Here is a 26,320-nt window from a genome sequence, read left to right as displayed (position 1 = left end):
AGAGAGGAGGCGGAAAAAAGTACCAAATAAGGGGAAAAGAAGAGAAAAGAATGGAAGGAGGGAAGAGATGATGAAGAACTGGAGGTGTAGAAGAGAAGAAAAGAGAGTGTAAGGGTAAAAGAAGGGAAAGAGGAAGAGGAAAGAAAAGAGGGGAGAAAGAGAAAAGGACGAAGTAAGGGGAAAGGAAAGCAAGAGAAAAGAACGAAAGGAGGGAAGAGAAGAAGAGGAAGAGCTGAAGGCATAGAAGAAAAGAGAGTGAAATGTAAGGGGAGAGAAAGAGGAAGAGGAAAGAAAAGAGGAAAGAAAGGAGAATAGGCGGGGAAAAGGACAGAGGAAGTAGGAGTCAAAGGAAAAAGATTATAAAAGGTTAAAAAACGCTCCCCTATGCACACAAGGAGAAGGGGAGGAGGGGAGAAGGGTAGGGGGAAAGACGGAAGAAGAAGGGGGGCGGCGGAGGGTAAGGGGGGGGGGGTTAGGTGGACTACAAAGAGAGTAATAAAGAGGTTGCTAAGTGGCGGTGCTCTTTGAAGGGTGAAGGACGCTAATTACCCGCCACGAAGATACATAAAACACCGAAATTACTATTGTTATTATTATTATGCGACTGTTTGTGATGTTTTACGAATGCACTTTTTTTTCATTTTTGTATGTTTTATGTTTTTATTTCATGTTTACGGATATATATTTTTGGTTTGTGTGTGTGTGTGTGTGTGTGTGTGTGTGTGTGTGTGTGTGTGTGTGTGTGTGTGTGTGTGTGTGTGTGTGTGTGTGTGTGTGTGTGTGTGTAATGTACGTCTGTTGTATGTGTGTATGTATATGTTATGTTATGTTATGTATGTATGTATTGAAAGGCTTTTGATTGTATGTATGATTAGCGGACATTTTCGTCTTGATTGTTTTTGTTTGTTTGCCATTGAACTGTTTCCTTTCCTGTAAAAATAAAGGTATGTATGTTAGGGAGAGAAAGGGAGAGAGAGGGTGAGAATGAGAGAGAATGAGAGTGCGAGGGAGATAACACATAACACCCCTATTCCTTCACCCATAGAACACCCCCTCCCCTTCTCCCTCTTTCTTTCTTTATTAAATCTTCCTTTCCTTGATTGAGTAAGAGAGTGAGTGAGATGGTGAGAGTGAGAGAGAATGAGAGTGCGAGGGAGATAACATAACACCCTAATTCTTTCACCAGCATAGCACCCCCTTCCCTTCCCCCTCTTCCTTTCTTCCTAATATCTTCTTTTCCTTGACCGAGTAGGAGAGTGAGGAAGACGGTGAGAGTGAGACCCGCCCCTTCTTCCTTTCCTCCTACTGTGTTCCCTTTCTTTATCGACTAAGTGGATGAGATAGTGAGAGTATAAGGGAATGAGTGTGAGATAGAACATGACCCCCTTCCTCTAAATCAATGGACACCCCTCTCTCATCACCCTCTAACTCTTGCATCCCTTTTACTGATCAACTGAATGAGTGAATAAATAAAAGGATAAAAGAGTGAGAGAGAATGAGAGCAAGAGAGAGCGTATAATATCCTTTTACATTTTCGCCGATCAACTAAATGAGTGAGGAAGTAAAAGGCTAAAAAATGAGAGAGAGAGAGAGAGAGAGAGAGAGAGAGAGAGAGAGAGAGAGAGAGAGAGAGAGAGAGAGAGAGAGAGAGAGAGAGAGAGAGAGAGAGAGAGAGAGAGAGAGAGAGAGAGAGAGAGAGAGAGAGAGAGAGAGAGAGAGAGAGAGAGAGAGAGAGAGAGAGAGAGAGAGAGAGAGAGAGAGAGAGAGAGAGAGAGAGAGAGAGAGAGAGAGTAAAAGAGAGAGAGAGCAAATAATACCCTTTTATCTAGACCACAGGAAACACATGACACTTTCCATCCCTTTCCCGTTACCCTTTCCTCCCTTCCTCACCCTCCCCTGTTCACCCTTCCTCACCCTCGTTCACCCTTTCCCACTCTTGCTCACCCTTCCCACCTTCCTCTTTTCCCACCACTCCCCTTTTCACCCTTTCCCACCTTCCCCCTTCTTCCCCACCACTCCTTCCTTCACACTTTCTCACCCACCTCTCACTTTCCCCCGTTCACCCCTTCCCAATCACACCCGTTCACCCTTTCTCCCTCTTTCTTCCTTCATCACATCCCCGTTCACACTTCCCCACCCTGGCTGGCTGTTTCCCATCACACTAAGCCTCAGCCCCTGCCGCCTCACGCACTGGAAGCTAATAAAACACCCCCAAACACCTAATTACTTAAGTCCCTCCATGACCCACGCCACACCGGTCCATTTTCCCAGATTACCGCCGGAGAAAATGGGATGACGTTACACCTCGCTGAGAAAGTCGGCCGGCGGGCTGCCACGCTCTCTGCTCCAGGTTTTTTGTTTTTCTCTTAAATGCTTAGTGGAGTTGAGGCCCGCCCGCAGTCTTATCTCCCCTCCCCACCGCCCTCCCGCCTAACACACACACACACACACACACACATACATACAGACATACCCGTGCAGAGAGAGAGAGGGAGAGAGAGAGAGAGGGGGAGGGGGTAGGGCGAGGGGGAGATTAGGAGAGAGAGGGAGAGAAAGCAAAACAAGGTCAACACGCATATTTCCTCACTCCGTCATTCCCAAAATACACACACACACACACACACACACACACACGCAAAACTCCCTCCACCTCAGTCAGTCAGTTCCCTTGCGTGTGCGTGTCCTGGCTAGCGGCGATGAGGGAGAAGGAGAAGGAGGAACAGGAGGAGGGGGAGGAAGAGGTGGAGGAGGAGCCTGTCGGTGGTGGTGGTGGTGGTGGCGGCGGAGGCGGGACAGGGCCGGGCCATTAAGGGGACAAACAACACGGGCGTCTCCAAGAAGAGCCTCGGCAGGAAAAATCATTAAACTCCGACAAAGGCGCGTCTCGTATCTCCTCGTGCAGCGTGTTTGCTCATAAACTCCTCAATCTCTCACTTCATTACCATTCTATTAACACTTGCGAATCGGCGCCATTTTCGTAATTAGAATTTAATCACCTAGGCGCGCTCCTCAATAGGATCCAATCGGCTTTGCTACGGGATTTGTGTTGATCCTCTTAGCGCTCGTCTCCCGCCCGCCATGTGACGCTTCACACAAAAAGGCGCGCGAGGCAAATTCAAAAGGTCGACGAGAAGGGGCGAACACGAGTCTTTACAGAGAGAAGTTGATGTAATTTTGAAGCGGCATATAATTTCCATATTATTGAGGCCAAAATTTTATCCCCAAGCGATACTCGCCTCGCTACTCTTCGTGAAGGTGAAGGTGAAGAGGAGGAGGGGGAGGAGAAGGAGGAGGAGGAGAAGGAGGAGGAGGAGAAAGGCGTCGGAGAAACTTTCCTGCTCTGGAATAAAAGTGAGCGACTCGGTTACTCAGTGCAAAGAACTTTTAGTCTTTTTTTTAAGAGAAAAGAGGAAGAGGAGGAGGAGGAGGAGGAGGAGATGGAGCATGGAGGGAGAGGAGGGAGAAGAGGAGGAGGAGGAGGAGAAGGGAGAGGAGGGGAGGGAGTAGGTTTAGGAAGGAGGGAGAGAAGGGAGAATAGAGAGAGGGTCGAGGATGGAGGGAGAGAGGGAAAACAGGGGTGGAGGAGGAGGGAGAGAGAAGGAAGGGAGAGAAAGAGAAAAGGAGAGATAAGAGGAGGGAGGAATTAAGTGGCGGAAGTGAAAACCGTCCAAAGATGAAGAGGAAAAAGAGGAGAAAGAGGAGGATAGGTAAGTGATGAATGAGGGAGAATGAGAAAGCACTGACATAAGGAAGGGAGAGAAAGAGGGAGACAAGGGAAGAGTAAAGAACAAAGTAAAAGGAGAAAAAGAGGAAGGAAAGAACAGAAGAAAGGAAGGAAAGGAGGAAAGGACAGAGGGAAAGGAAGAGGAAAGAACGGAAGGAAGGAACAATGGATAAGAGGAAAGAGATATAGACGAGAAGAGAAGAGAAGAGAGTGTGAGGGGAAAGGAAGAGGAAGAGGAAGAGGAAGAGAAATGGGAAGAGAAAGAGAGGAGGCGGAGAAAAAGACAGAGAAAAAGGAGAGAATGGAAGAAAGGAAGGAAGGAGAGGAAGAAAGGAAGGAGAGGAAGAAAGAGGTAAAGTAGGAAGAGCTGAAGGAATATACGAAGAGGAAGGAGGGAGAAGAGAAAGAGAAGGAAGAGAAAGGGAAAGAAGGAGGGAAAGAAAGGAGGAAAGAGGTAAGAGGAGGGGGAGTTAGAGCTAGAGACGAGGATGGAGGAGGGAGAGTGCGTAAGATTAAGGGAAGAGAAAGAGGAGGGGAAAGAGGAGGGAAAGAGAGAGGAGGAGGTGGGGAGGTATTAGGAGCAGAGGCGGAGTGACGTAAGTGCCTCTCGCCGTCTGTCTGTCTGTTGTGACTTAACCAAGAGGAAAGATTTACCGACTTGAACCAAACTTCTCATCAGGACGAGGCAACAACTGAAAGGGAAGACGAGGAGGAGGAGGAGGAGGAGGAGGAGGAGGATAAGAGGGTGCTATAGTTTTTCTCTCCTCCATCTTTCTCTCTCCCTTTACTCATCTTTTTTTCTTTTCTTTATCTCTTCCTTTTCCGTCCTTCTCCCTCCGTTTTTATTTTCTTATTTGGTCAATATAAAGAGACATCAATTAAGAGCAAGACAAAAACAGACATAAGAAAAAGAAACAGTACCACAGAGCACTTTTACAGAGGGCAGGAGAGGTTCAAAACAATAGTCAAGACAGGCTAATACTCCTCTCGAAAGCGTTCAAATCGTATGAGTGAGTTTAAAAGTGTCAGGGATGAAAGAATAAAGATACTGGTTGACGCTTGCATTAGGAATCTGGATAGCCTAAGAGTATAAGCTAGAGTAGAAAGTCGCGTGCAGCGAGGCAGCGGTAGCGTTAGAGGCATGCAGTTATCAAGTTCAGGAGTCCAGTTATCATGAAAATATCGATAAAGGAGTATTTTCAAAAGACAAGACAGTCAGTAAATGGAAAATTTTCCAGTTGAGATCTGAAGTTAAGGATTGACTGAGGATGTTTAATATAATTATAGGAAGAGGACAGCTGTGTGTTATTGATGAATAGGGGATGGATGTTTGGAACGTTGCGTCGAGTTGTCAGGTGGAGAAAATGAGTTTAAATTTCTACATTGTTTTAAGTTAAGACTATTTGGATTACAGGAGTGGGAGTCGGCGGTGAACTGTAACAATGATTCGACGACATCATGTAGGCCTTCGTTCAGGGGAGGGAGAATTAGTGCAGCTCCGCCAGGCCCCCGGCGCGTCCGAACTCCACTGCAATCTCCTGGAAGAGCGCCTCGTACGGGGACCCCTTCCTGTAGAAGACTGGCGGGTAGCCGATGGGGGAAGACACCACCTGCTGCGTCCCGCCGGCCACAGGCGTCCCGTCCCCCCACAGGTGCACCCACTCCACGCCCGCGCCAGGCAGGTACGCTTCCCCTTGTTCCTGAAGCAAGGGAGAGCCGGAGCGTGATTCACGGGCACAGGTTCATGCCCAAGAATGGTGTCGCCTGGTTCACGCTTGTGTGTTCATAGGAAAGGCTGCTCTAGCACTTCCCTGCCCGCCCGCACACACCAAGCCTGGAAAAACTATGTACCCCGGAAGAAATTTAGACCAAAATTCTCAAACATTTCGGGGCTTACACACCCAGATTTGATAAAGCTTCCGTGGAGATTGTGTTATGCCCCGTTCACACTGTGCCGACTCTGGGACACGACAACCCAGCGACTCGGGGTATACGAGGTCTTGGGCGTGAAATCTTGATGTGGAAGGGTCGCATATGATCGGAAAGACTATGTGCGACCCATTCATATCAACATTTCACACCCAAGACCTCGTGTTCCTTGAGTCGCTGGGTTGTCGTGGCCCAGAGTCGGCACAGTGTGAACGGGGCTTTAGTATTGCCAAGGGTACATAGTTTCACGAGTCTAGTGGTAGTATGACAAGGTTTCTGCACCGTGTACGTGAAAACACTCAAGAGAACTAGAATAACCTCCTTTGCGGCCTCTGGCAATAATTGATGTGAGAGCCGAATGCGTCTGAGAAAACGGGCCGCAGACCATTCACGTAAGGCATGGTCAGAAAGGGTCACGCCAGCTGGCAACGCGTGGCCTGCCCTAACTCATCCTATGATTGGTCCTAACTTCATCCACGGTAGCTACATAGTCCGCCAGATTGGGTGAATATGCTGCTCCCCTAGAATTTGCTTGCGCTTGCTTCCTGTTGATGATTAGAAGACGAGTCAACAACGTAACGACTAGACCTCATCTTATACTGGGCCGCACTCTATACACGCGAGAAAATGCCTTATGTCTAACGGGAAAGGGAATCGTTTATGTAGAATTAGTATTAATGTAGGATTAGTATTAGTATTGGTAGTATTAGTGTTAGAATTGGTATCAGTAGTATTTGCGTTATTAGTATTAGTATTAGTATTGCCAGTATTAGTATTATTAGTAGTAGTATTTGCATTATTAGTATTAGTATTAGTATTAGTATTGGTAGTATCATTATTCCTAGTAGTGAATGTAGTCGTCTTACCACGCCCTTGTAGAGAATAGGCGCCACCACCAGGTCGGGGCCGAACATATACTGGTACTCGACATCGAAGGCCAGGGGGTCGTTCTCGAAGTCCAGGAAGAGAGGCCGCTGGACCGGTGTGCCTGCGTGGAGGGGCGGGGCGGGAGGGTGAGAGAGAGAGAGAGAGGTATCGGCGAATCGGAGAGAATAGGAATAGATTGTCAGGGAGAAGGAGACAAGGCATAAACATAAAAAAAGGAAAAAAAGGAAAGAAATAAAAAGATAATATATTGAAAGAGATAAAGAAGGAAGGAGATCAAATGAAAGGAGGAACAGATTGACGGTGAGAAGGAGACAAGCAGTAAACAAAAAAAGAAAAAAAAGGAAGAGATAAAAAGATAGTATATTGAAAGAAATAAAAAAAGAAAGTAAAAGTAAAGAGATAAAGAGGGAATTATAGGAGATCAAATGAAATGAGGAATAGATTGGCGGGGAGGAGGAGACAAGGAATAAACATAAAAAAAAGGAAAAAAAAAGGAAGAGATGAAAAAATAGTATATTGAAAAAGATAAAGAAAAAAAGTAAAAGTAAAGAGATAAAGAAGGAAGTATAGGATATCAAATGAAAGGAGGAATAGACAGCACACAGCACCAACCTGTCGCCTCGAGGTCCTGCAGGAGGGAGCGAGTGTAGGGCAGGAGGCGGGTGTGCATCTTGCTGAGGCGGGCGAACTGAAGCAGCGTGTCCAGGTCGCTGTAGAACTGGTGGTTAGACTCTGGTTTGTTGCCTGTGGGAGTGGGGAAAGGTTGTTCAGTGGTAGTAGTGGTAGTAATGGTGGTGGTAGTGGTAGTAGTAGGAGTAGGAGTGGAGGAAGTGGAGAAGGAAGAGGAGGAGGAGGAGGAGGAGGAGGAGTTAATGATGCATACAGCTCAACGAAGGAACGAACGAAGGAAGGAAGGAACGAAGGGAAAAAGCACAATAACAAAAAGAACATCAATAAACAATCCTGAACACACACACACACACACACACACACACACAAGGAGGTTAGTCAGCCGATCAATCCCTTATCTCCTTTACCTTCGTGTGTCCTCATGACGGGGGTGAAGACGGCGTACTCGGCGGACCGCAGGAACAGCTCTTTGGTCCTTGCTAACACGGGCGCCTGGGTCGTGTAGCCGCCGATGTCGAAGTGCGTCACCCCCATCCCGCTCATTGCCAGGCTCAGCGCTACGGGAGGCGGGGAATGGAGGGGTGAGGGGGCGTAGGTGAGGATGGTGGTGAAGGGGAGGGTGAGGAAGATTATGAAGGTGGTGATGGAGGGGATAAGGGTGCGTAGGTGAGGGTGGAGATGGTAAGGTGAGAGTGGAGATGGTGACGGTGAGGGAGATGGAGGGAGTGTAAAAAAAAAATAGATGAAGGTGCTGGTGATGGTGAGGATGATTGAGATGGAAAGTGTGGTGGAAATTACGAAGTTGAGGGTGAGAGTGGCGAGGCTGCGAATGAGTGCATGGGGGTGGGTGAGGGAATAAAAGGAAGGAGGATGAATACATAGGAATACATAGGAAGAACAGACACCAGAAGACTTATCGGTCTATGGCGAGGGTGTCTGTTTACTGCCGCTACTACTAGTAATCTACGTGTGGTAGAACAGGACAAAATAGATGAAGGTTCCTCCCCACCAGCGAGGGTATTTCCACACACATTCCCCCCCCCCCATACACACACACACACACACACACACACACACACACACACACACACACACACAAGCAGCCTCACCCGCAATAATAGTGGTGGGAAGACCGTCACCAAAGGCCCAGTTGACGTTCTGGTCCCCGGCCCACGACAGCACCTGGTACCCGGAGGAGCCCAGACCCCCGGAGCGCATGAAGGGCACCATCACACCCAGCTGGCCACTGTCTTCCAGCGCCGCCCTGTAGTGTATAGGTGGAGAGGTTACGTGAGATGAAGGGAGGTTAGGTTAGGCTAGGCTAGGTTAGGTTAGGTTAGGTTAGATTAGGTTAGGTTAGGTTAGGTCAGATTAGATAGGTTGGATAAATGGATAAATGGATAAAGGGCTTTAATAAGGGAGACATTCATAAGGTTTTGTAGGTAAGAGAACCGGGTAGGACACGAAGTAATGGGTTTAAACTGGATAAATTCAGATTCAACAGGGACAAGGCAGAAATTGGTTTACAAACAGGGTGGTGGATGAGTGGAATAGGCTTAGCAGTCATGTGGTGAGTGCCAATACAATTGTCACATTCAAAAATAGATTAGATAAATTCATGGACAGCGATATTAGGTGGGGTTAGATACACGGGAGCTTAGGTTCAGAGGAGCTGCCTCGTACAGGCCTACCGGCCTCTTGCAGACTCCTATGTTCTTATGTTCTTATGTTCTTAGGTTGGATTAGGTTTCGTTTGTTTGGTTGTATAATGTGTCAGGTAAATGGTTAGATTGAACGAGGTTGAGTTAATTGTGTTTCATGAAGAGTGTATAGGTGGAGAGGTTACGTGAGGTGATGGGAGGTAAGGTTAAGTTAGGTTAGGTTAGGTAGGTTAGATTAGGGTTCGTCTGTTGGGTTGTTTGTTGTGTCAGGTAATTAGTTAGAAGGTTGAGTTAATTGTGTTTCATGAAGAGTGTATAGCGGAGAGGTAAAGTGAGGTGATGGAAGGTAAAGTTAGGTTAGGTTAGGTTGCATTAGGTTTCTTTTGTTAGGTTGTTTGTTGTGTTACGTAAAGAGTTAGGTGGTTAGGTAAAATAAGATTAATTTGATTCTGTTTCATGGAGAGTTAGATCGCTAGGTCTGGTTAGAGGATTTTGTTAAGTATACGAAATAGATTGTAAGAAAGATGATCGTGTAAGTATAGACTTTAACGGAATGTTGAGGTTAAGGGACAAAAACTAGCATATAGATAAGTGAAATGACAGGGAATGATAGACATATATACAGACAGACAGATGACATATAGATAGACAGTCAGATAAATAGACACTGACGATTAAACATGAGACAGACAGACAGACAAAAAAAAAAGACAGATGGACAAACAGGTAGGTAAGGATGGGGGAAGGTATGGAAGTAATATGTTGTAACGAGGGTCAAGGTTAACACACACACACACACACACACACACACACACACACACACACACACACCTGTTGCAGTGGGCCCAGGCGACGGGAAGGAGGTTGTGGCGGGTCTCGGCGTCGTGGTTCGTCTGCGCGGAGAACATGTCCAGCCGCGTGTACTCCCCGAAGTCCGCCATCCAGCCGCCGAAGCCCATAGCGATCATGTTCTTCTCGATCTCGGCTTAGAAGGGAAAGAAAAGTGGATTGAGGAAGATGGGTGAGTCAGTAACCCCCCCCCCCCACACACACACACACACACATAGATCTTCTCAATATCGCCTTTGAATGAAAAAGTGAATTAAGAAAGATTAGGTGAGTCTTCAGAGCACACACACACACACACACACACACACACACACACACACACACACACACACACACACACACATCTCATCAATTTCGTCTTAGAATAAAAAAAAGGGAATTAAAGAAGATCGTGAGAGTATTTACAGCACACAGACACACAGACACACGCATTTCTTCACAATTTTGTCTTAGAATACAAAAAAATAGATTAATTTAGGAAGATCAGTGAGTCTTTAGAACACACTCACACCCACCCACGCACATACACCCTCACCCCTTCCCCCCTCTCCTTCCATACACACCTTTATACCAGTTGAAGCCATCCGGGTTCAGGAGGTCCACAGTGCCCGCCAAGAACCCGCCGAAGTCCTGCCTGAACGCATTGCCCTCCGAGTCCGTCATGAGGAAGCCCTGCGCCGCCGCCTCCTCGAACATGTCGCTGCCCTCGATCAGGTGAGGGTTGATGTAGGTGAGCACCCGCACGCCCTCCTGCGCCAGAGTCTCGATGGCCAGGTCCAGGTCTGAGGATGAGGCAGGAAAGGAGGAGGGTGAAGAGAGGATACATGGGTTATCTAGTCTTCTTCTCCTATTACTACTACTACAACTACTGCTACTACTACTACTACTACTACTACTATTACTAATGTTATTACTACTATACTCTCTTACCCAGGTAGTAGACAGAAAGCAGAGAAGGAGGAGGGTGAAGATAAGGTACAGCAATTATCTATTTTTCTACTACTGCTACTGCTACTACTACTATTACTACTACTACTACTACTACTACTACTACTGCTACTACAACACTCCCTTTCTCTCGCTCACCCGGGTAGTAGGTTTGGTTCCAGCGCCAGTTCCAGTAGACGCGGTGACCCAGCATCGTCTCAATGGAGCCCGACCAGTCCTGGATCCAGAGGCCGCTCACGTCCACCCCCGCCACCTTCGCCTCCTCGTAGTGGAACAACATCTGAGGGGACGCATGGACCTTACTTCACTACACCTGACATGATGGCCCTTACGTGACGGCCGGGGGTGTTACATTGTTTATTGGTGCCTGATGTTGTATTGGTGAGTAAATGTTGTATCGGTGAGTTTTTTTTTTTTTTTTTTTTTTTTACAGCAGAGGAGTCAGTTCATGGGCATAAAAAAAGGTAACAAATGTGAAAAAAAAGCCCGAGTAAATGTTGTATTGGTGAGTAAGTGTTGTATTGGTGAGTAAATGTTGTTTTGGTGAGTAAATGTTGTATTGGTGAGTAAGTGTTGTATTGGTGAGTAAATGTTGTTTTGGTGAGTAAATGTTGTATTGGTGAGTAAGTGTTGTATTGGTGAGTAAGTGTTGTATTGGTGAGTAAGTGTTGTATTGGTGAGTAAATGTTGTATTGGTGAGTAAATGTTGTATTGGTGAGTAAGTGTTGTATTGGTGAGTAAATATTAGAATTGGTGAGTAAATATTAGTATTGGTGAGTAAATGAGGACATGAAAGAGAGATAACAGTTTAAATCAGTCCCTTGCCCGCTTTGGTAGCCTTTTTTTTAACATTCTCCTCCCGAAATCGACCTATCTTTCGGCCACTTCTCTTGACTCTTTTCTAGGAGCAGTGAGTAGCGGGCTATTTTTTTCATTATTGTTTCCTTTTTTTTTTTTTCGCCCTTGAACTGTTGCCTCTACTGAAAAAAAAGGGGCAGCTCGGGGGAAAAAAACAAGAACAGGAACAAAAAATCCCGCTAAACGCTGCTCCTACAAAAGAAAACAGAACGACAGGTCAGAAGAGAGGTCAAATTAGGGTGGAGTGGTGTCCTTCAGCTCTCTCTCTCTCTCTCTCTCTCTCTCTCTCTCTCTCTCTTTCCTCCACTTATATCTTCTTTTTCTGTGTTTCATCTCTTCCTTTTTCGTCTTTCTTTCTCTTTTTTTATATATATTTTGGTATTGCTGAGCGTCAAGACTACTACTACTACTACAACTACTACTTCTACTACTACACTCCTCTGCTGGCCTCACCTCCTCCGTTCCCTGCTGCACACCCAGAATGGCGCCCCGCAGAATCCAGTCCGGGAGTTGAGGCTGCGTGCCCAGGGCGGTGGTGACGGCCTGCACGGTGGCCATCAGCGTCGCCTCCCGGAGCAGCGTGGCGTGGAAGACGTGGTTGTGCAGGAACACCTCGTGGCGGGACGCATCCGAGAAGTTGAACACCAAGTACCTGTGAGGGGGACGCGATGAATGGCCGCACAAACACGTGGAAAAGTCGGTCTCACATTAAAGTCGACCAACCAAGGCTATGTTGTAATTATATGCTTGAAGAATATATTTACCTCTCTAGAAATACAGGAGTTACATTGTAGTACGTGATAGCAGCAGCAGCAAAAGCATTAGTTTTTCGAACAAACTAAATTATATAAAAATGCGATATAGACGTCACTATAAAAAAACATCGATTCGCGCCTCCGACGAACTAGAGTCAAAAACCCTTACATTTATCTATAATGGGAGCGCGTGGCCTCAGAGACGAGCTCCAATGTCACGCGCAGCTATAGCATATGCTCCCCAAAACACTGATCACGAGATAACATACGGACGCTTGGGATCTGTACATATATTAACCTAACCTAACCTAACCTAACCTAACCACTAGATAACATACGGACGCTTGGGATCTATACATATAAGAGATCACGGTAGAATCTGTGGGGGCGATGTTCACCTTGGGTCGTCAATGAACAGGGAGTAGCGCCTGGAGGAGAGGTAGGATGCCTGAGGGAAGTAGGTGGTGTAGTACTCCCCGCCGGCGCCTCCGTCCACGTCACTCGCGTTGGCAATCACCCCCCCGTCACGCCCCACGCCTGCAAGGTATGACGCGATAATATTAGGGCTGACGGGAGATGTGCGTGGCGCGGCGCTTACACACACACACACACACACACATATACGGACTCACACAAACACCCAAAATCTAAACCGAGTTATTAATTTGTTTCCTTTCTCTTTTACTTTCTTACTTTGGTTCACAGTTATATCTAAACGAACCAATTATTATAAGGCAACAAACGTTCTTTTATAATTGGCCCTCTTGCTCAACACACCTTCACCACCATGGCCGTGAGAGGAGAGGAAGGACACGGACGGACACCTGCCACATGAGGACTCACCTTGCTCGCTGGTCCACACGGGGTAGTGTCGGCCCCGGAGGTTGAGGTACGAGAACTGCTCCCCCACGCCCCACACCTGCTCCTCCGCCTCCGCCCACAGCCGCACCCACAGCCGGTTGTAGGCGCCGGCGTTGGTGGTGACGGTGGAGATGTCGATGGAGTTCTGGCTAATCTCCGCCAGGTAGAAGTCAACCTATACAAGGACGAGGAAAGAGGGAATAATATGGGAGTTTGTGTACATGTGTTTTTCGGCCATGTTGCAAGCTCTCCTTTACTAAGATACCTTCCATGCACTCTCTTACATATCCTTCTCTTTTCTCTACCCTCCCTCTGTGCCTCCTTTCCTCTCTTTCGCCCTTCCTAAAGTCTTTTCTTTCATATAATTCCCTCCCTTCCATCTACTTATAGGTATACTCTCCCCTTCTTCTCTTTCATCCCTCCTGTCCCTCTCTTTCCTATCCTTCTATCTACCCTTCTCTCCTTTTCTGTACACCCTGTCTTTGCCTGTTTTCTCACTTTATCTTTCTTCCCTTCCCTTTCTTTTACCCTTTAAGTTCTATTCTCTTATATTTTCATTACTTCCTTTCTTCTCTCTTCCTCCTCCTTTTTTCTCTCTCACTGCAGTACTCTCCCACCGTCAGATTATTCTATCTCTTCCTTTTACTCCTTTCCCTTCCTCTCTATCTCTCTTTCTCCCTAATTGCATCAACCCCCACCGCCCACTCCCCTTCTCCGTCTGTTGCTATCTCTCCCTCTCCCTTCTTGCACCGCCCTTGAATAGTCCACTTCCGTCTCACTTTGTCTCTCTCCTTGCACCACCCCCACATCGTCCACTTCCCTTTCTCACTGTCCCTCTGTCTCTCTTTCACAGCCCCCGCCCCGCCTACCTTCAGATTTGGGTCCTCGGCGGTGGTGAGGGTGACGTGGACAGAGGCGCCATCCTGAGACACCAAGGAGAAGGCGTCGAGGGGGAGCTTCTGCAACACCTCTTCCTCGATCTCGAAGTTGCCGTGCAGCTCGCTGAAGTTGGTGCGTCCCGAGCCGATGCTGAAGATTGGGTCGTTTGCGTCGTGGCTGAACACCTGTTGGGGAGAGGATTGGTGGAGTGGTGGAGTGGTTGAGTGAGTGATTTTGATTTAGTTTAGTATCATCTTTATCTTCAGTATCCTTCTCCTCCTCCAACATGTTCCCCCTTCGTTCGTCGTTTAGTTGATCCTAGTATGCCCATTTTCTTTAGATCTTCGTGACTTCATAAAAGAAAATGTAAGTTGCGGGGAGACATACGTATTATTATTATCAGCAGCAACATCAACTTCCCTCTTCTTCCCTTTCTTTCATCCTTCAAGTCCCATTCTCTCTTATCTCTCCATAACTTTCATTCTCTCCTCTTCTACATCACAATATTCATCACAAACAGCACACCTCACCTCGGCTCCCACCACAACATAACCAAATGAATCCCAAAAAATGTCCCTTCCCTCTCTTTCACCATTCAAGCCCCATTCTCTCTTATCTCTCCATGACTTTCATTATCTCCTCTTCTACATCACAATACTCATCACAAACAGCATATCACGTCTCACCTCCCACCACAACATAACCAAATAAGTCCCTCATAACTCATAAGTGTACGTGTAGGCTGCCCAGAGACTGTTCACACGCAAACTTTCACCAGACGTAACACATGCAACTCTGGTCCACCCTTGCACCCCTCTCACCGTTTCTCCCTGGAAGCTGATGGTGAAGCCTTCCTCCGTGGGGGTGAAGGTGACCTCGGCGCTGCCCAGTCTCGCCGCAGCCACCAGCCCCAGCACCAGCACCAGCAGCACTTCCCCGACCCGCTGCCTCATCCTCCCGCTGGTCATTCCTCTGAAGTTCCAGCAACAGCGTCTGAGAGGCGTTATTCGGAGACACCAAGGAGAAACCGTCGAGGGGGAGCTTCTGCAACACCTCGTCCTTGATCTCGAAGTTGCCGTGCAGCTCGCTGAAGTTGGTGCGTCCCGAGCCGATGCTGAAGATTGGGTCGTTTGCGTCGTGGCTGAACACCTGATGGGAGAGGAATGTATATTCAGGTGTATATTCAGGGTCGCAGTAAAGGTTAACAAAGGGGATGTCATTACGATTTTGATAGTAAAAGAGCCAGGTAGGACGCGTAGCAATGGTTTTAAGTTAAACAAATTCAACTTCAACAAAGACATAGGCAAGAATTGGTTCATCAGTAGAGTGGTAGACGAATGTAACAGGCTTGGGAGCCATGTTGTGGGTGCCAATATCATAGATACCTTCAAGAAGAGGTTAGATAAAACCATGGATGGTGAGGTAAGGTGGGGTTGAGTGTACAGGAGCTGCCTTGTATAGGCCAACCGGCCTCTTGCAGACTCCTTACGTTCTTATGTTCTTATGTTCTTATTAATTATATAGCCGGTTCTCCATCCCTGAAGTGACGACATATATTTAAGATAAAAATACTCACCACACTTACAGAGCACACCTTAGGAACATGTATTAAAGCCACACGGTTGGAAAAGGAAGCCCCTGTAAAGGCTACCTCTTCGTCCATTTAACTGATCTTAGGTGCCTTCACAAACAACATACCCTTAATTAATCAAGTCCCCAGCTGCCGCAGAACAGAAACCGGCATTCACTTTCACCGCCGCACGCCAGGGGCAGAGTGATGACCTGGGAGGCGACGGCTGCACATTATCAAGAGGTTTCACAATGTTCAGGTATGGGTACGGGAACAGGTGGCTCCAGGATGTGAGTCAGACTAGGAAAAAGTTAGTTTGTGCTTCCTTCATAACCGCTTCTCCCTTCATTGTACCCGGATGGACTGGTCTCTGTTTATAACTCTATACAGTCTGTACTCTATGGGCAGCATAGTATGGGTATAGGGTGTAATGGGTAGGTGGTCCCATGATTCGAACGTTAAGGGTAGATTACAGAAAATTGCAAGCCTGTGGCCCTCCGTCATGGCAGCTTCTCTTTTCATCATGCCCCGACTAGCTGGCCATAGATATCTAGTCTGTTATATAATGGGTAGGAGGATATGTGTTTCTATGGTCAGGAGGACAAAGGTCGGTATTATAAGACACTTTGGCTTCTCACGTCAACTATTTCTAAGGGTCAAAAAGGGGGTCTGACGGGTTCTAATGAGTGTTTCTTTAGGTTCATGCTACTGAGGAAGGGTCAAACTACCACCAGGCTCATAAAACTACTCCCGGAAATGAATAAACCTCCTACGAAAGCCTTGTCAAATATGTGTTCTTGGGCGACGAAATGTTTAGTAATACGATTCAAAATTCCCTCCATCACAGCAGCTTCGTTCTTCTTCCGGCACTGTCTACCGGGCCATAAATATCTAGTCTGTTATGGGTAAGAGGTCGTGGTCGGGATTGTTAGACGCTTCCGACTCTCACATCAACTATTTCCAAAGACCAAGCAGGAGACCAGTCGGGTTCTTATGAGTGATGTCTTAGCTTCATGGCACAGAAGAAGGGTCAGCTACCTCCGGGGACATAAAACTAGCCCTGAAAATGCCCCAAACTCCTAGGAAAGCTTTGTCAAATGTGTGTGCTTAGGTGACGAAATGAACGACCCCATGTGTCTCCATAATAAGAGTATAGAGGACTATAGTCTGGCTCAGCTAAATGTGCGGCTGTCTGTGGCGTGTGAGGAACAAGCGGGAGTACAGCGTTGCCACGTTTATAACCCCACGTTGGTTCTCTCTCTCTCTCTCTCTCTCTCTCTCTCTCTCTCTCTCTCTCTCTGGATTTGAATGTATTTTTTCTTACTTATGTCAGCTTATTTTAACGTACATTCCTTCACGATATAATCTAAATATAATTGCGAAACTTCTTACACAACCCAAAACGAAAGGGAAACTCGGTAATAAGTATAGCATTTTTTTAGCAACACTGTAAAATATGTATGCCACGTTCCTTTATATGCCTAGAAATATTTTGTCCATAATAAGTTAACGGTTCTTTCAAACGTTATAATACTAATATGAAATGTGTATGCATATTTGCTGATCATATTTGTCATGGTTTTACTTATATTAGAACATTTCTACATCGCGGGCTGGGAGACACGCGGCAAGGCTGTGCAAGAGGATCCCCTACGCTGACCACACCCACAACCACACGTCCAGGCGAGCCAAAGCAACACACATACTCGTTATCTCTGCCACTTCTAGATGAGATTGCTTTTCTTGTCAACATTGGTGAGTTGAAAGCAAAAATCAACCTTCTCCTGCTTACTCATTGTGCAACTGTTTGTACCCTCTCTTTTTTTTTAATTCTTCTCCTTACTTCACTGCCGCTGTCTCTTATCTTTCATATCAACGGCTGCTCATCGAGGGGACTCTGTTTGGGTCTAAATGTTTTTACTTTTATTTTCCCCCTCTGATGCCCTTTCATGAACATCAATAATAATAATAACTCCGCTGTCCTACTATTACGATACGGTACACTCAAGTAGTCACCGCCTCTGTTATTACTTTTATGATACTGGAACAGCGAGGGGTAAAATTCTGTTAAAGTACCTCCAATCGTCTGTAAACACTCTTAGCCACTACCTCTCCCAACACCTCTTTACGGGAAGGGGGCCCTGCGAAGAGGTTCAAGTTAGCTCTCATAACACACCTCTACCATCCTTCTGCCATCCCTGCTGTAAAAAATATATAAGATAATAAAATTGCAAGAAATGGCCAGCAAGATCGAAGGGAGGTCGTTGCGAAGGGGGGAGAGGTGAGCAGTGGGTAAGGGTTAATCAAAAGCTTACAGCATCTGCAAATGCACTATATTACGGCACCTTTACAGCTCGTCGACACCTGAGCGAGGAACGATCGTGTACATACAAAGTCGTCACGAGCGACAAGCGTGAGCCCCGTGCATGGAGCCTATACACTGGGAATGGTGTCTGACGAGGCTAGTCTACACGTGTTGTTGCCGCTGCGAGGCGTGGCGCTGCTCCAGAGACTATCTGATGGGCGGACGACCCTGGACCTGCGGCACTCTTCGGTCGCTGGCGTGTCTGTGTTGGGTTTGCGGTGAGGCCTCGAGCACTCGCCAGCCCTCAGCCGGCGGGTGCAGCATAAACAAGGGCCTGCTGAGGTGTCTTTGGAAGGGCGTGGATATGACGGTGACCAGCGGGGAGCCATTCTTCAAGGCGACGGCCCGCAGCTGGTGCATGCGGTCAAGGGGTGTGTGAAGGTCATGGTGGTGGCGGCGGTGGTGTCCGCGCGAGTCCTCCGGGGGGAGGAAGACCTGGAGCCCTGAGAGAACAGACCAGCCATTATGTACGGGGATGTGGCGGTGCTAGTTTAGGGTAGGCAATGTTACAATCCCCTGATTATTTGCTGGGCCTTGGTCCCACCCAGCCTTGAGGGGCACCCGTTTAACCCTAACTAGGGAGGACAAAGGCGGAGGTGAAGGGAACTGGTCCCCTACGTCTATGCCGTTGGTCCTGCACACAGGTGGCGCTGCTGCCCGCCCCTGCCGCTGTAGAGGATATGGACAAACACCTTTACCTTTGTGTTACCATCAAAGGGGGCCTTGCTTGCCCTTTGAGAGGCGTTAGTTTACAATTCATGAATATGTTAGTGGCATGTGCGGTGGGGCGACCAAACACACACTGCACCAGCTCATCCCTATGCTGTCCAACACCCTTATGCATGTGTGACAAACTTCTTGTTCTTGAATCCCTGTCACAAGTAATTTCTAAAACAGCCTCCCTTCATTAGTAAATCTTCCTTCCCAGGACCAAGGAAGGTCAACTCACTTGGCCTATGTTGCCTCCCGCTGACTGACTGTCTCCGTGTACGAATTTGCGATCTACAGGTGCGGTGAGTGTTTCAAAGCACTCTTGGCCTTGGCGTGCAGGTGCAGCAATGCCCAGTGCGTGTTGTGTCGATGGGTGCAATTACAGACCAATTTTAATTCCCACTTCTATAGGCATGGTGTTGTGTGGCTCAGGCAGGCACCAATGGGCGGACTCTAGCCATTGGTGCCCATCCAGCCATGCAGCACAACACCATGTCTATAGATTTCGCTCAAATTCTAATCAGTCATCACATGGGTGTTTGATACTTTTTTGCCGACTGTATGCATAAAAGGAATTCTGTGCCACATTTTACCTTGCAGTGAAAACTTACTTGGTGCTTATGTTCAGTTTCACTACACATCATTGGAGTTCATAACCGAAACATTTTTTTGCCAACTGTACGAACATAATGAATTCTGTGCCACATTTTCCCTTCCGGTGAAAACTCAGTTGGTGCTAATATTCAGTTTGACTACTCATTGTTGCTGTTTACGACCCACTCCTCGGTACCTGATAACGTGCTGGGTGTGGGAGCGGCGTCACCTGGATCAGTAATCTGCGAGGGCACAGGTGAGAGAGGGAGAAAGAGAGATAATTCACTATGCAACAAAATTTCACTTATGTCTTGTCCTTGCCTCCAAACCATAATTTTCCAGTTATTTCCATCTAAATAAAATAGAAAAAGTTATTTTAATCCTAAAACTTTGCTTTTGTGGTTAGAACAATGAATTTACATTTTTGCCATATTTCATTATAGTGTTGTGCTGGAAGCTTCCCCCGGAGTCTTCCAGAGGCCCATAGACCACGGGGGAAGCATGACAGCTCCTCCAAAATCCTGAAAGCTTTACTTCTGCACAATGGAAACAAGTATCCATCTCTGCCTCTTGCTCATTCTGTGCATCTTAAGGAGGACTACAGCAGTGTAAAGCTTCTACTGGAAACTTAGAACTACAACAAGTATGGCTGGGAAGTTATTGGAGACTTCAAGATGGTGGCTTTCTTGATGGCACTGCAAGGAGGTTTAACCAAGAATCCCTGTTTTCTTTGCCTTTGGGACAGTAGAGACAGAGCAGCACATTACCAGAGAAAGCACTGGCCTCCAAGGACTGACACTACAGTGGGAGCACACGATATCAAACATGAGCCATTAGTGAATCCTCAAAAGGTTTTGTTTCCTCCACTACACATCAAACTGGGTCTCATGAAACAGTTTGTTACAGCTCTTGGCAAGGAGTCTGCTGCCTTGAAATATCTTTAAGACTTCTTTCCTGAGCTTTCAGAGGCAAAGGTGAAAACTGGTATCTTCATTGGACCACAAGTAAGGAAAATTATGGAGTGCTCAGAATTTCTACAGAAGCTCACAGAAAAGGAGAAAAAAGCTTGGGAGTGTTTCATTGCTGTAGTACAGGGCTTTCTTGGCAACAACAAGGCTGATAACTATATGGAACTGGTTGAAGCTTTAGTGAAAAGCTATGGTGAGATGGGCTGCAGAATGTCCTTGAAGGTCCATATCCTAGATGCTCACCTCGACAACTTCAAGGAGAATATGGGAGCATATTCAGAGGAACAAGGGGAGCGCTTCCACCAAGATATAATGAACTTTGAACAGAGATATCAGGGATCCTTCAATGAAAACATGATGGGAGACTACATTTGGGGGCTCATACGTGAAAGTGATTTGTTGTATTCACGCAAATCAAGAAAAAACTGTTCATTTTTAATCCTAAAAATTAGTTTCAGAAGATTTAAAAAAAATTTTTTGTCATTTGCATTTTTTATTTTGTTTTCTGTCCAAAAATGGTGAAAATGGTGAAATTTAGCTATTTTGGGGCAAAACATCATTCTAAAAGCCACAAAAGCAAAGTTTGACAGGAATAATGGACATTTTCTATTGTTTTGCAATGAAAAGAGTTGGAAAATAACACTTGCTTGTCAAAGACAAAAATCGTGTTACATAGTGTGTAATAATTACCTGAAAGTAAGATAACGTGTCTCATTCCTTCATAGTTGAGGAGACTGTATGGGAAAATAGGACATCGATCACCTTATTTAGGAAGAAAACTTGTAATAATAATCTGAAAAAGCCTGAGCTTATGTAAACTGTGAAAGCAACAAGTGTTAATGGCACAAAAACTGTGCTAGATCGGCGTCGCATGACCCTCCAACACCCCCCAACACTTTATATTATGCAACTAGGAGTCTAAAATGGAAAATGCTGAAAAATAAAGATGGCGCCACTATAAACACTTGCCCGCGCCACAACGGGCTGGGGCTGACCTTCGGGCCCTACTATGAAGGCCTACCGGCGCCACAGGCCAAGACGTAAAAACTATAATGCCATGTTGTATCATGTCTACAATGCATGGGTAAGCCAGGAAAACAACTTGAAGAGAACAACAACAAGAAGATGGACAATCTGTTGATCGGCGTCTGCGACGCCGATAAAAACAACACCTATTTTTCAGCAGTTCCTTAAGCTTGAAATGTACATGCACGCACAGACTCGAAGGCAGCACGGGAATCATGCAGCTCACAAAAGAGGCAAAGGTAGAAGCCAGTTATCATGGTGTCTCATTTTAGCTCTTTCTTAAAGCTTGAAATTTACCTACACGAATAGACTCACCACTTATACAGTAACCTTGCAGCTCACAACAAAGGCAATGGTTAAAGCCAGTCATCATATATGTTTTCTATTTAGCTGTATACTCAAGGTTAAAATTTACCCGAACACACATACTCACGGGCTCTACGGTAATCCCGCAACTCATTTCAGAGCTGTCATCATGTCTTAAAGAAAGGTAATCATGAAGCTCGCAACTAGGCAATGTCAAAGTCACCTTCCTATTACACAACCAGAGAAGTCATTGTGCAGAGTTATCATATCACATAGTCATCACAACAGCTGCAAATAAAGAAACTCAAAACAATGGAACGGCCTTGCCTACCCCCTGCCCCCGCCGTGTTTCTACCAGCGTCATTCTTTTCTGCGGATTGTGGACAGCCTCCAGATGCAGGATGTGTGTGTGTGTGTGTGTGTGTGTGTGTGTGTGTGTGTGTGTGTGTGTGTCAAAGTCACCTTCCTATTACACAACCAGAAAGTCATTGTGCAGTGTTAGGCCTCTTTCAGACGTATCGCCTCTTCGCCGTGCGCCGTCCACGACACGACGTCGTGTATTCCATAGAGCGCGCCGTTGTGTGGACGGCTGTCCGACGGCCGCTTCACACCACGATCATGCGCCGTCCCTGCCCACCAGTTGGCAGTTGCCTACATTCTCTCCTCATGGACACACAGGACCACTTGCCGTACCTGTATTACCTATATTTAAAAAGAAAAGCTACATGTAGTCACCATATTTTTTCTTTGCATCATCACTCAGACTCAAGTCCGGGTTCAGGTGATTGCACACTTCCCTCCATGCTGCGGTGGTTTCTGCTTTGGACATGTATTCTTTAAGGTTTTTGTACCACAGAAACCACGCTAATCAGCAATGCTACGTACACATCCACGTCCTCCACAATCACTAGCGAGCAGTAGCCTACCCTGCTGTGCACAGTGACTGAATGCCGGTGCTGTATAAACGAGCTCGCAGCTACAAAAGCTCGCAGAGGTTCAACTTGCCTACTTATTCTATATTTCACTCACCGCAATTGTTTACTTATCCTCTTTCGGCTCCAATACATGCCACAAAAATCAAAGCAACACTTTTAATCAAGAGTAGGCTGTATAAGGAAGGAATAGGGCAGAATTTAGACAGAATTACCCCACGTTGATGTTCACTCAGTTCTAGTTTTTTGTTCTGTTGGTTTGGTGTACTGTTGTCTGGCGGGGAGTAACCAACCATCACAAAGACCACATGTGGACAAACTAGAACAAAACCAGGCAAATTAATGTTTTCCTGCTGTGTAGTGCATGCGTAGTGGACATCAGAGCGATTTATTTCTGGAAGGAGGTATTTCTCGCAACACCGGAAGACACGTCGCCGTCGAGTCGAGGCGGCGAAAGGTCGGTTTATCTGAACGCGTCCATTGAGCGCCATGAACATTTCACGCCGTCGTGACAAGGCGGCCGTGGACTCCGTTCCGGGGTCCACGTGAAAACGTTACACCTTTGGTTATTTGAGAGCACGACGTCGTGTCGTGGACGGCGCACGGCGAAAAGTCGATACGTCTGAAAGGGGCCTTGTCATACCACATAGTCATCACAACAGCTGCAAGTAAAAAAACTAAAAACAATGGAACGGCCTTGTCCACCCCCTGTCCCCGCCGTGATTCTAGCAGCGTCATTCTCTTCTGCGGATTCTGGACAGCCTTAAGATACAGGATGTGTGTGTGTGTGTGTGTGTGTGTGTGTAATTCACCTCTTGGTCTGCTGCGGGTCTCTCGAGACAGCCAGCCGTTCCCCTACGGAAGAGCACAGAGCTCATAGTACCGATCTTTGGGTAGGAGTGAGACCACTCCCATACAACACACCGCGACAATGAGGTCACAACTCCTTGCCTGACGTCGCGTACCTACTCACTGCTAGGTGAACAGGGGCTACACGTGAAAGAAGATAAACCCAACTTATCTTCACCCGGCCGGGGAATCGAACCCCGGTCCTTCTGGTTGTGAGGCAGATGCTCTATCCACTGAGCTACCGGGCCGTGTGTGTGTGTGTGTGTGTGTGTGTGTGTGTGTGTGTGTGTGTTAAAAAGTTACCCCTCCCCCTCCACATCAGCCTCTACAACAAGCAATGCCCACCACAACGGCCACAGACACAAGCAGGGTTATCACACCACAGCAGCCGCGGTCACAAGCATGCAGGGTTACCACTCGAGGCTGTCTCTTAATTAACCTCCTTCAAGCCACTCACTTTCACCCTTGCCTGGGCTGGTGTTCCCGAGGGCCGCCTTAAGACACATCCGCTCCAGCAGGAGGGCCAGCATCGCCAGGCCCATTCCCACGCCGAAGATGAAGAAATGGCCCGAGAAATCCTTCAGTTTGAGACTCCTTGGCCCTTTGGGAGCCCCGAGGTTGCCGGCCGTACACTCGTTGGGTTTGGGCCAGTACTTCATCCTCCATATGGTGAACAGCCCGGACTGGGACATTCTAAGGATCCTGCAACACAGACACATCGCTTGTTATCCACCCAAGACATCAGGATATAGGGTGAAATTTCAGTTCCATGGTATATCAATAGCAGGTCATAACACTAATTGTCTAGATAGGGAAGTATAAAGTTTAACAGAAAAGATCCCCGAACCGAATATATCGTCAAGCTAAGGCATGAATTGTTAAAGTTAAAGTAAAACTGAGCCAACAAGCGTCATGTGGAAACGCAACTGAGCTAATGTCTGCCCTCAATTGCTTCCCCTCGCCACACTCACTCGTTGTTGAAGAGCTGCAAGAAGACAGAGCTCTCCTGCAGCACCCAGCCGAAGCCAGCGCTGAAGAACAGTTGGTTGACTTGCGCCATGCGGCACTGCCTGGTGGCCAGGTAGTCCCGCTCCATGGCGAAGTCCAGCCACGACTTTTCCTGACGTGGACAGCAAGAAACATTAACGACTAATCACACAATACACTATTCAGAGCCTCTCAAAGCCATATGGTTCGCCTAAGTGTGGTTTTCATTGTATTCGCAATTTTTTTTTTATAACATCTGAGTCTGAAGAGCAAAAGAGGAGGAAAGGTTAGTGCATTGACTAGAGGAAAAAAGAGAACAGGGAGAAATGAAAAAAAAATACTAGTGGAAAAAGAAAAAGAAGGAAAATAATAAGAAGGAAGGGGAGGAGAACAGTAAGTAGAGGGGGAGGAGAAAGAAGAGAGGAGACGAAAAAGGATAATGAAGAGTAGATGGAGGACTTGAAATCGAACAGGGAGCAAGAGCAGAGAAGCAAGGTTGACTCCAGTACCTTTATGAAGGCTGTCCGGCCACTGAGCACGGCGCCGAGGCCCTCGTCGTCGGTCTGCACCAAGAGGTCTGGCCGCTTCTTTAGCAGCATCCCGATCTTGTGGTAGGTGGACGGCGGCGGTGCGTTCTGTCCCGAGGTGGGGCGGAGGTGGATTAGGTAATGGGGTTTGCTTCTTACATAATGGATATAATTTCAAGGTATTTCTTTAGCTTGTAAGACGATTTATATGTTATGCAGGTAAAGGGTTTGACTTAGTACATGTAATAGAATTGTTTTGCAGTTTACAAAATATTATGATGCTAAAAAGTAAATCTATAACTGCAATGGGCTAAGATAGATGATGAGAAGGAATGCTGAGTAGTACTGAAGGCATTTGGTGGTACTGAAAACTTAAGCTGTGGCATTGCAAAATTCACTAGCCTGAAATATTTGAGGCCCTAATTAACGATCATAACTACCTAGGAAAGCTTTGTCACAGTATCATCAGCGGAACACGATCATCTGAGGAACCTACCGCAAAGAGCGTCTCGTGGGCTGTCTTGGCTCGGTAGGTCCACAGCACGTCCTTCTGGTTGGCGAGCTCCTCCAGCGAGTTGATGAGGCTGGTGAGGCGCGGCACCGTCAGGAAGGCGATCAGCGTGCCCGTGTACGTGTAGATCAGGATGACGGCGAAGGTCCACCACACGCCGTGCAGCACCCTGACCGGCTCCGTGTGGCGGGTGCGGGCGCCTGCGGAGGAAGGGAAGGGAAGGGAGGGGAAGGGAAGGGAAGGGAAGGGAAGGGAAGGGAAGGGAAGGGGAAGGAAGGGAAGGGAAGGGAAAGGAAGGAAGGGAGGGAAGGAAGGGAGGGAAGGAAGGAAGGAAGGAAGGGAAGGGAGGGGAAGGGAAGGGAAGGGAGGGGAAGGGAAGGGAAGGGAAGGGAAGGGAAGGGAAGGGAGGGGAGGGGACGGGAAGGGAAGGGAGGGGAAGGGAAGGGAAGGGAGGGGATGAAGGGAGCTGTACATACTAGGCTCAAATTAGCTCTCTCCTTAGGATTTGCATTTTACACATCATTAATACTCTTACTTTATTTTTTTAGCCATATACCTGTCGTTGATACTGCCACACCTCCCTAGTTTATAATATCTTAGTTGTTAGTAGATTAAAGCTGTGACTGAGAGAGACTTAATTAACTCTTACTCTGTCCGGTGAGGGCGAAGGCACAGTCCCAGGTGTATCGGAGGACCGAGAAGTGCACTCTGCGGGTGTCGTGCGGGTACAGCACTGGCAGGTCCCCGATTTTGGCCAGCACCCACATGACGGGGCCCACCACCAGGATGCTCGCCAGGATCAGGAACCACACCTGTAATGGGGAGGGAAAGAGGGATGGGAGTTAGGAAGGAGTAAGGGAAGAGGGGAATGGGGGTGAGAGGAAGAGTAGGGGAGAGGGACGTGAGGGAGGGAATGTTGGATGGATGAGGGAGGAAAAGGTAAGGGGGGAAGGAGAGAAGGACATATGGACAGAGGTAGGGGGGGGGGGAGA

At 47.2% G+C, this 26,320-nt stretch overlaps 2 protein-coding genes across 3 annotated transcripts in view; both read right to left on the bottom strand.

Annotated features, from left to right (window-relative positions):
* Positions 1-5,093: 5,093 nt before the first annotated feature.
* On the bottom strand, positions 5,094-15,816 carry LOC127004546 (sulfoquinovosidase-like). Of its 2 annotated transcripts, none has more exons than XM_050872385.1 (14): positions 15,681-15,816; positions 14,804-15,131; positions 13,973-14,167; positions 13,086-13,278; positions 12,641-12,779; positions 11,941-12,139; positions 10,768-10,909; positions 10,245-10,463; positions 9,664-9,817; positions 8,281-8,435; positions 7,579-7,728; positions 7,154-7,285; positions 6,520-6,641; positions 5,094-5,424 (listed from the first exon to the last, which is right to left on the bottom strand). In XM_050872385.1, the coding sequence occupies exons 2-14, from the start codon at positions 14,948-14,950 to the stop codon at positions 5,212-5,214; spliced, it is 2,160 nt and encodes a 719-aa protein (XP_050728342.1). In that variant the 5' UTR covers positions 14,951-15,131; positions 15,681-15,816; the 3' UTR covers positions 5,094-5,211. The 2 variants fall into 2 exon arrangements, with proteins under 2 accessions (XP_050728342.1, XP_050728343.1); XM_050872386.1 differs by lacking the exon at positions 15,681-15,816 and adding an exon at positions 15,559-15,676 and having other exon boundaries at positions 13,973-14,071; positions 15,036-15,131.
* A 2,052-nt stretch (positions 15,817-17,868) lies between these two features.
* The window catches only part of LOC127004706 (glutamate receptor ionotropic, kainate glr-3-like), a 56,945-nt gene continuing 48,493 nt past the window's right edge, over positions 17,869-26,320 (bottom strand). The window contains exons 10-15 of the mRNA XM_050872798.1: positions 25,978-26,140; positions 25,314-25,528; positions 24,800-24,925; positions 24,275-24,423; positions 23,761-24,005; positions 17,869-18,360 (exon numbers count right to left, since the gene is read on the bottom strand). Of these exons, the coding sequence (XP_050728755.1) occupies positions 18,065-18,360; positions 23,761-24,005; positions 24,275-24,423; positions 24,800-24,925; positions 25,314-25,528; positions 25,978-26,140 (1,194 nt within the window). The 3' untranslated portion in view covers positions 17,869-18,064. The remainder of the gene's footprint in view (positions 18,361-23,760; positions 24,006-24,274; positions 24,424-24,799; positions 24,926-25,313; positions 25,529-25,977; positions 26,141-26,320) is intronic.

Source organism: Eriocheir sinensis, chromosome 28 (genome assembly GCF_024679095.1).
Source record: "Eriocheir sinensis breed Jianghai 21 chromosome 28, ASM2467909v1, whole genome shotgun sequence".
Classification (NCBI taxonomy): Eukaryota; Metazoa; Arthropoda; class Malacostraca; order Decapoda; family Varunidae; genus Eriocheir; species Eriocheir sinensis.
The sequence above is the reverse complement of the archived record's forward strand: the minus strand, read 5'-3'. Positions and strand labels throughout refer to the sequence as shown.

Excerpts from the sequence above, each read along its gene's own strand:
- LOC127004546 (XM_050872385.1), bottom strand. The coding sequence starts at position 14,950 with ATGACCAGCGGGAGGATGAGGCAGCGGGTCGGGGAAGTGCTGCTGGTG. Across the intron at positions 12,780-13,085 it reads CGTGTGGACCAGCGAGCAAG|GCGTGGGGCGTGACGGGGGG; the intron begins GTGAGTCCTCAT and ends CATACCTTGCAG. Across the intron at positions 10,910-11,940 it reads TGCAGCAGGGAACGGAGGAG|ATGTTGTTCCACTACGAGGA; the intron begins GTGAGGCCAGCA and ends GCGTCCCCTCAG.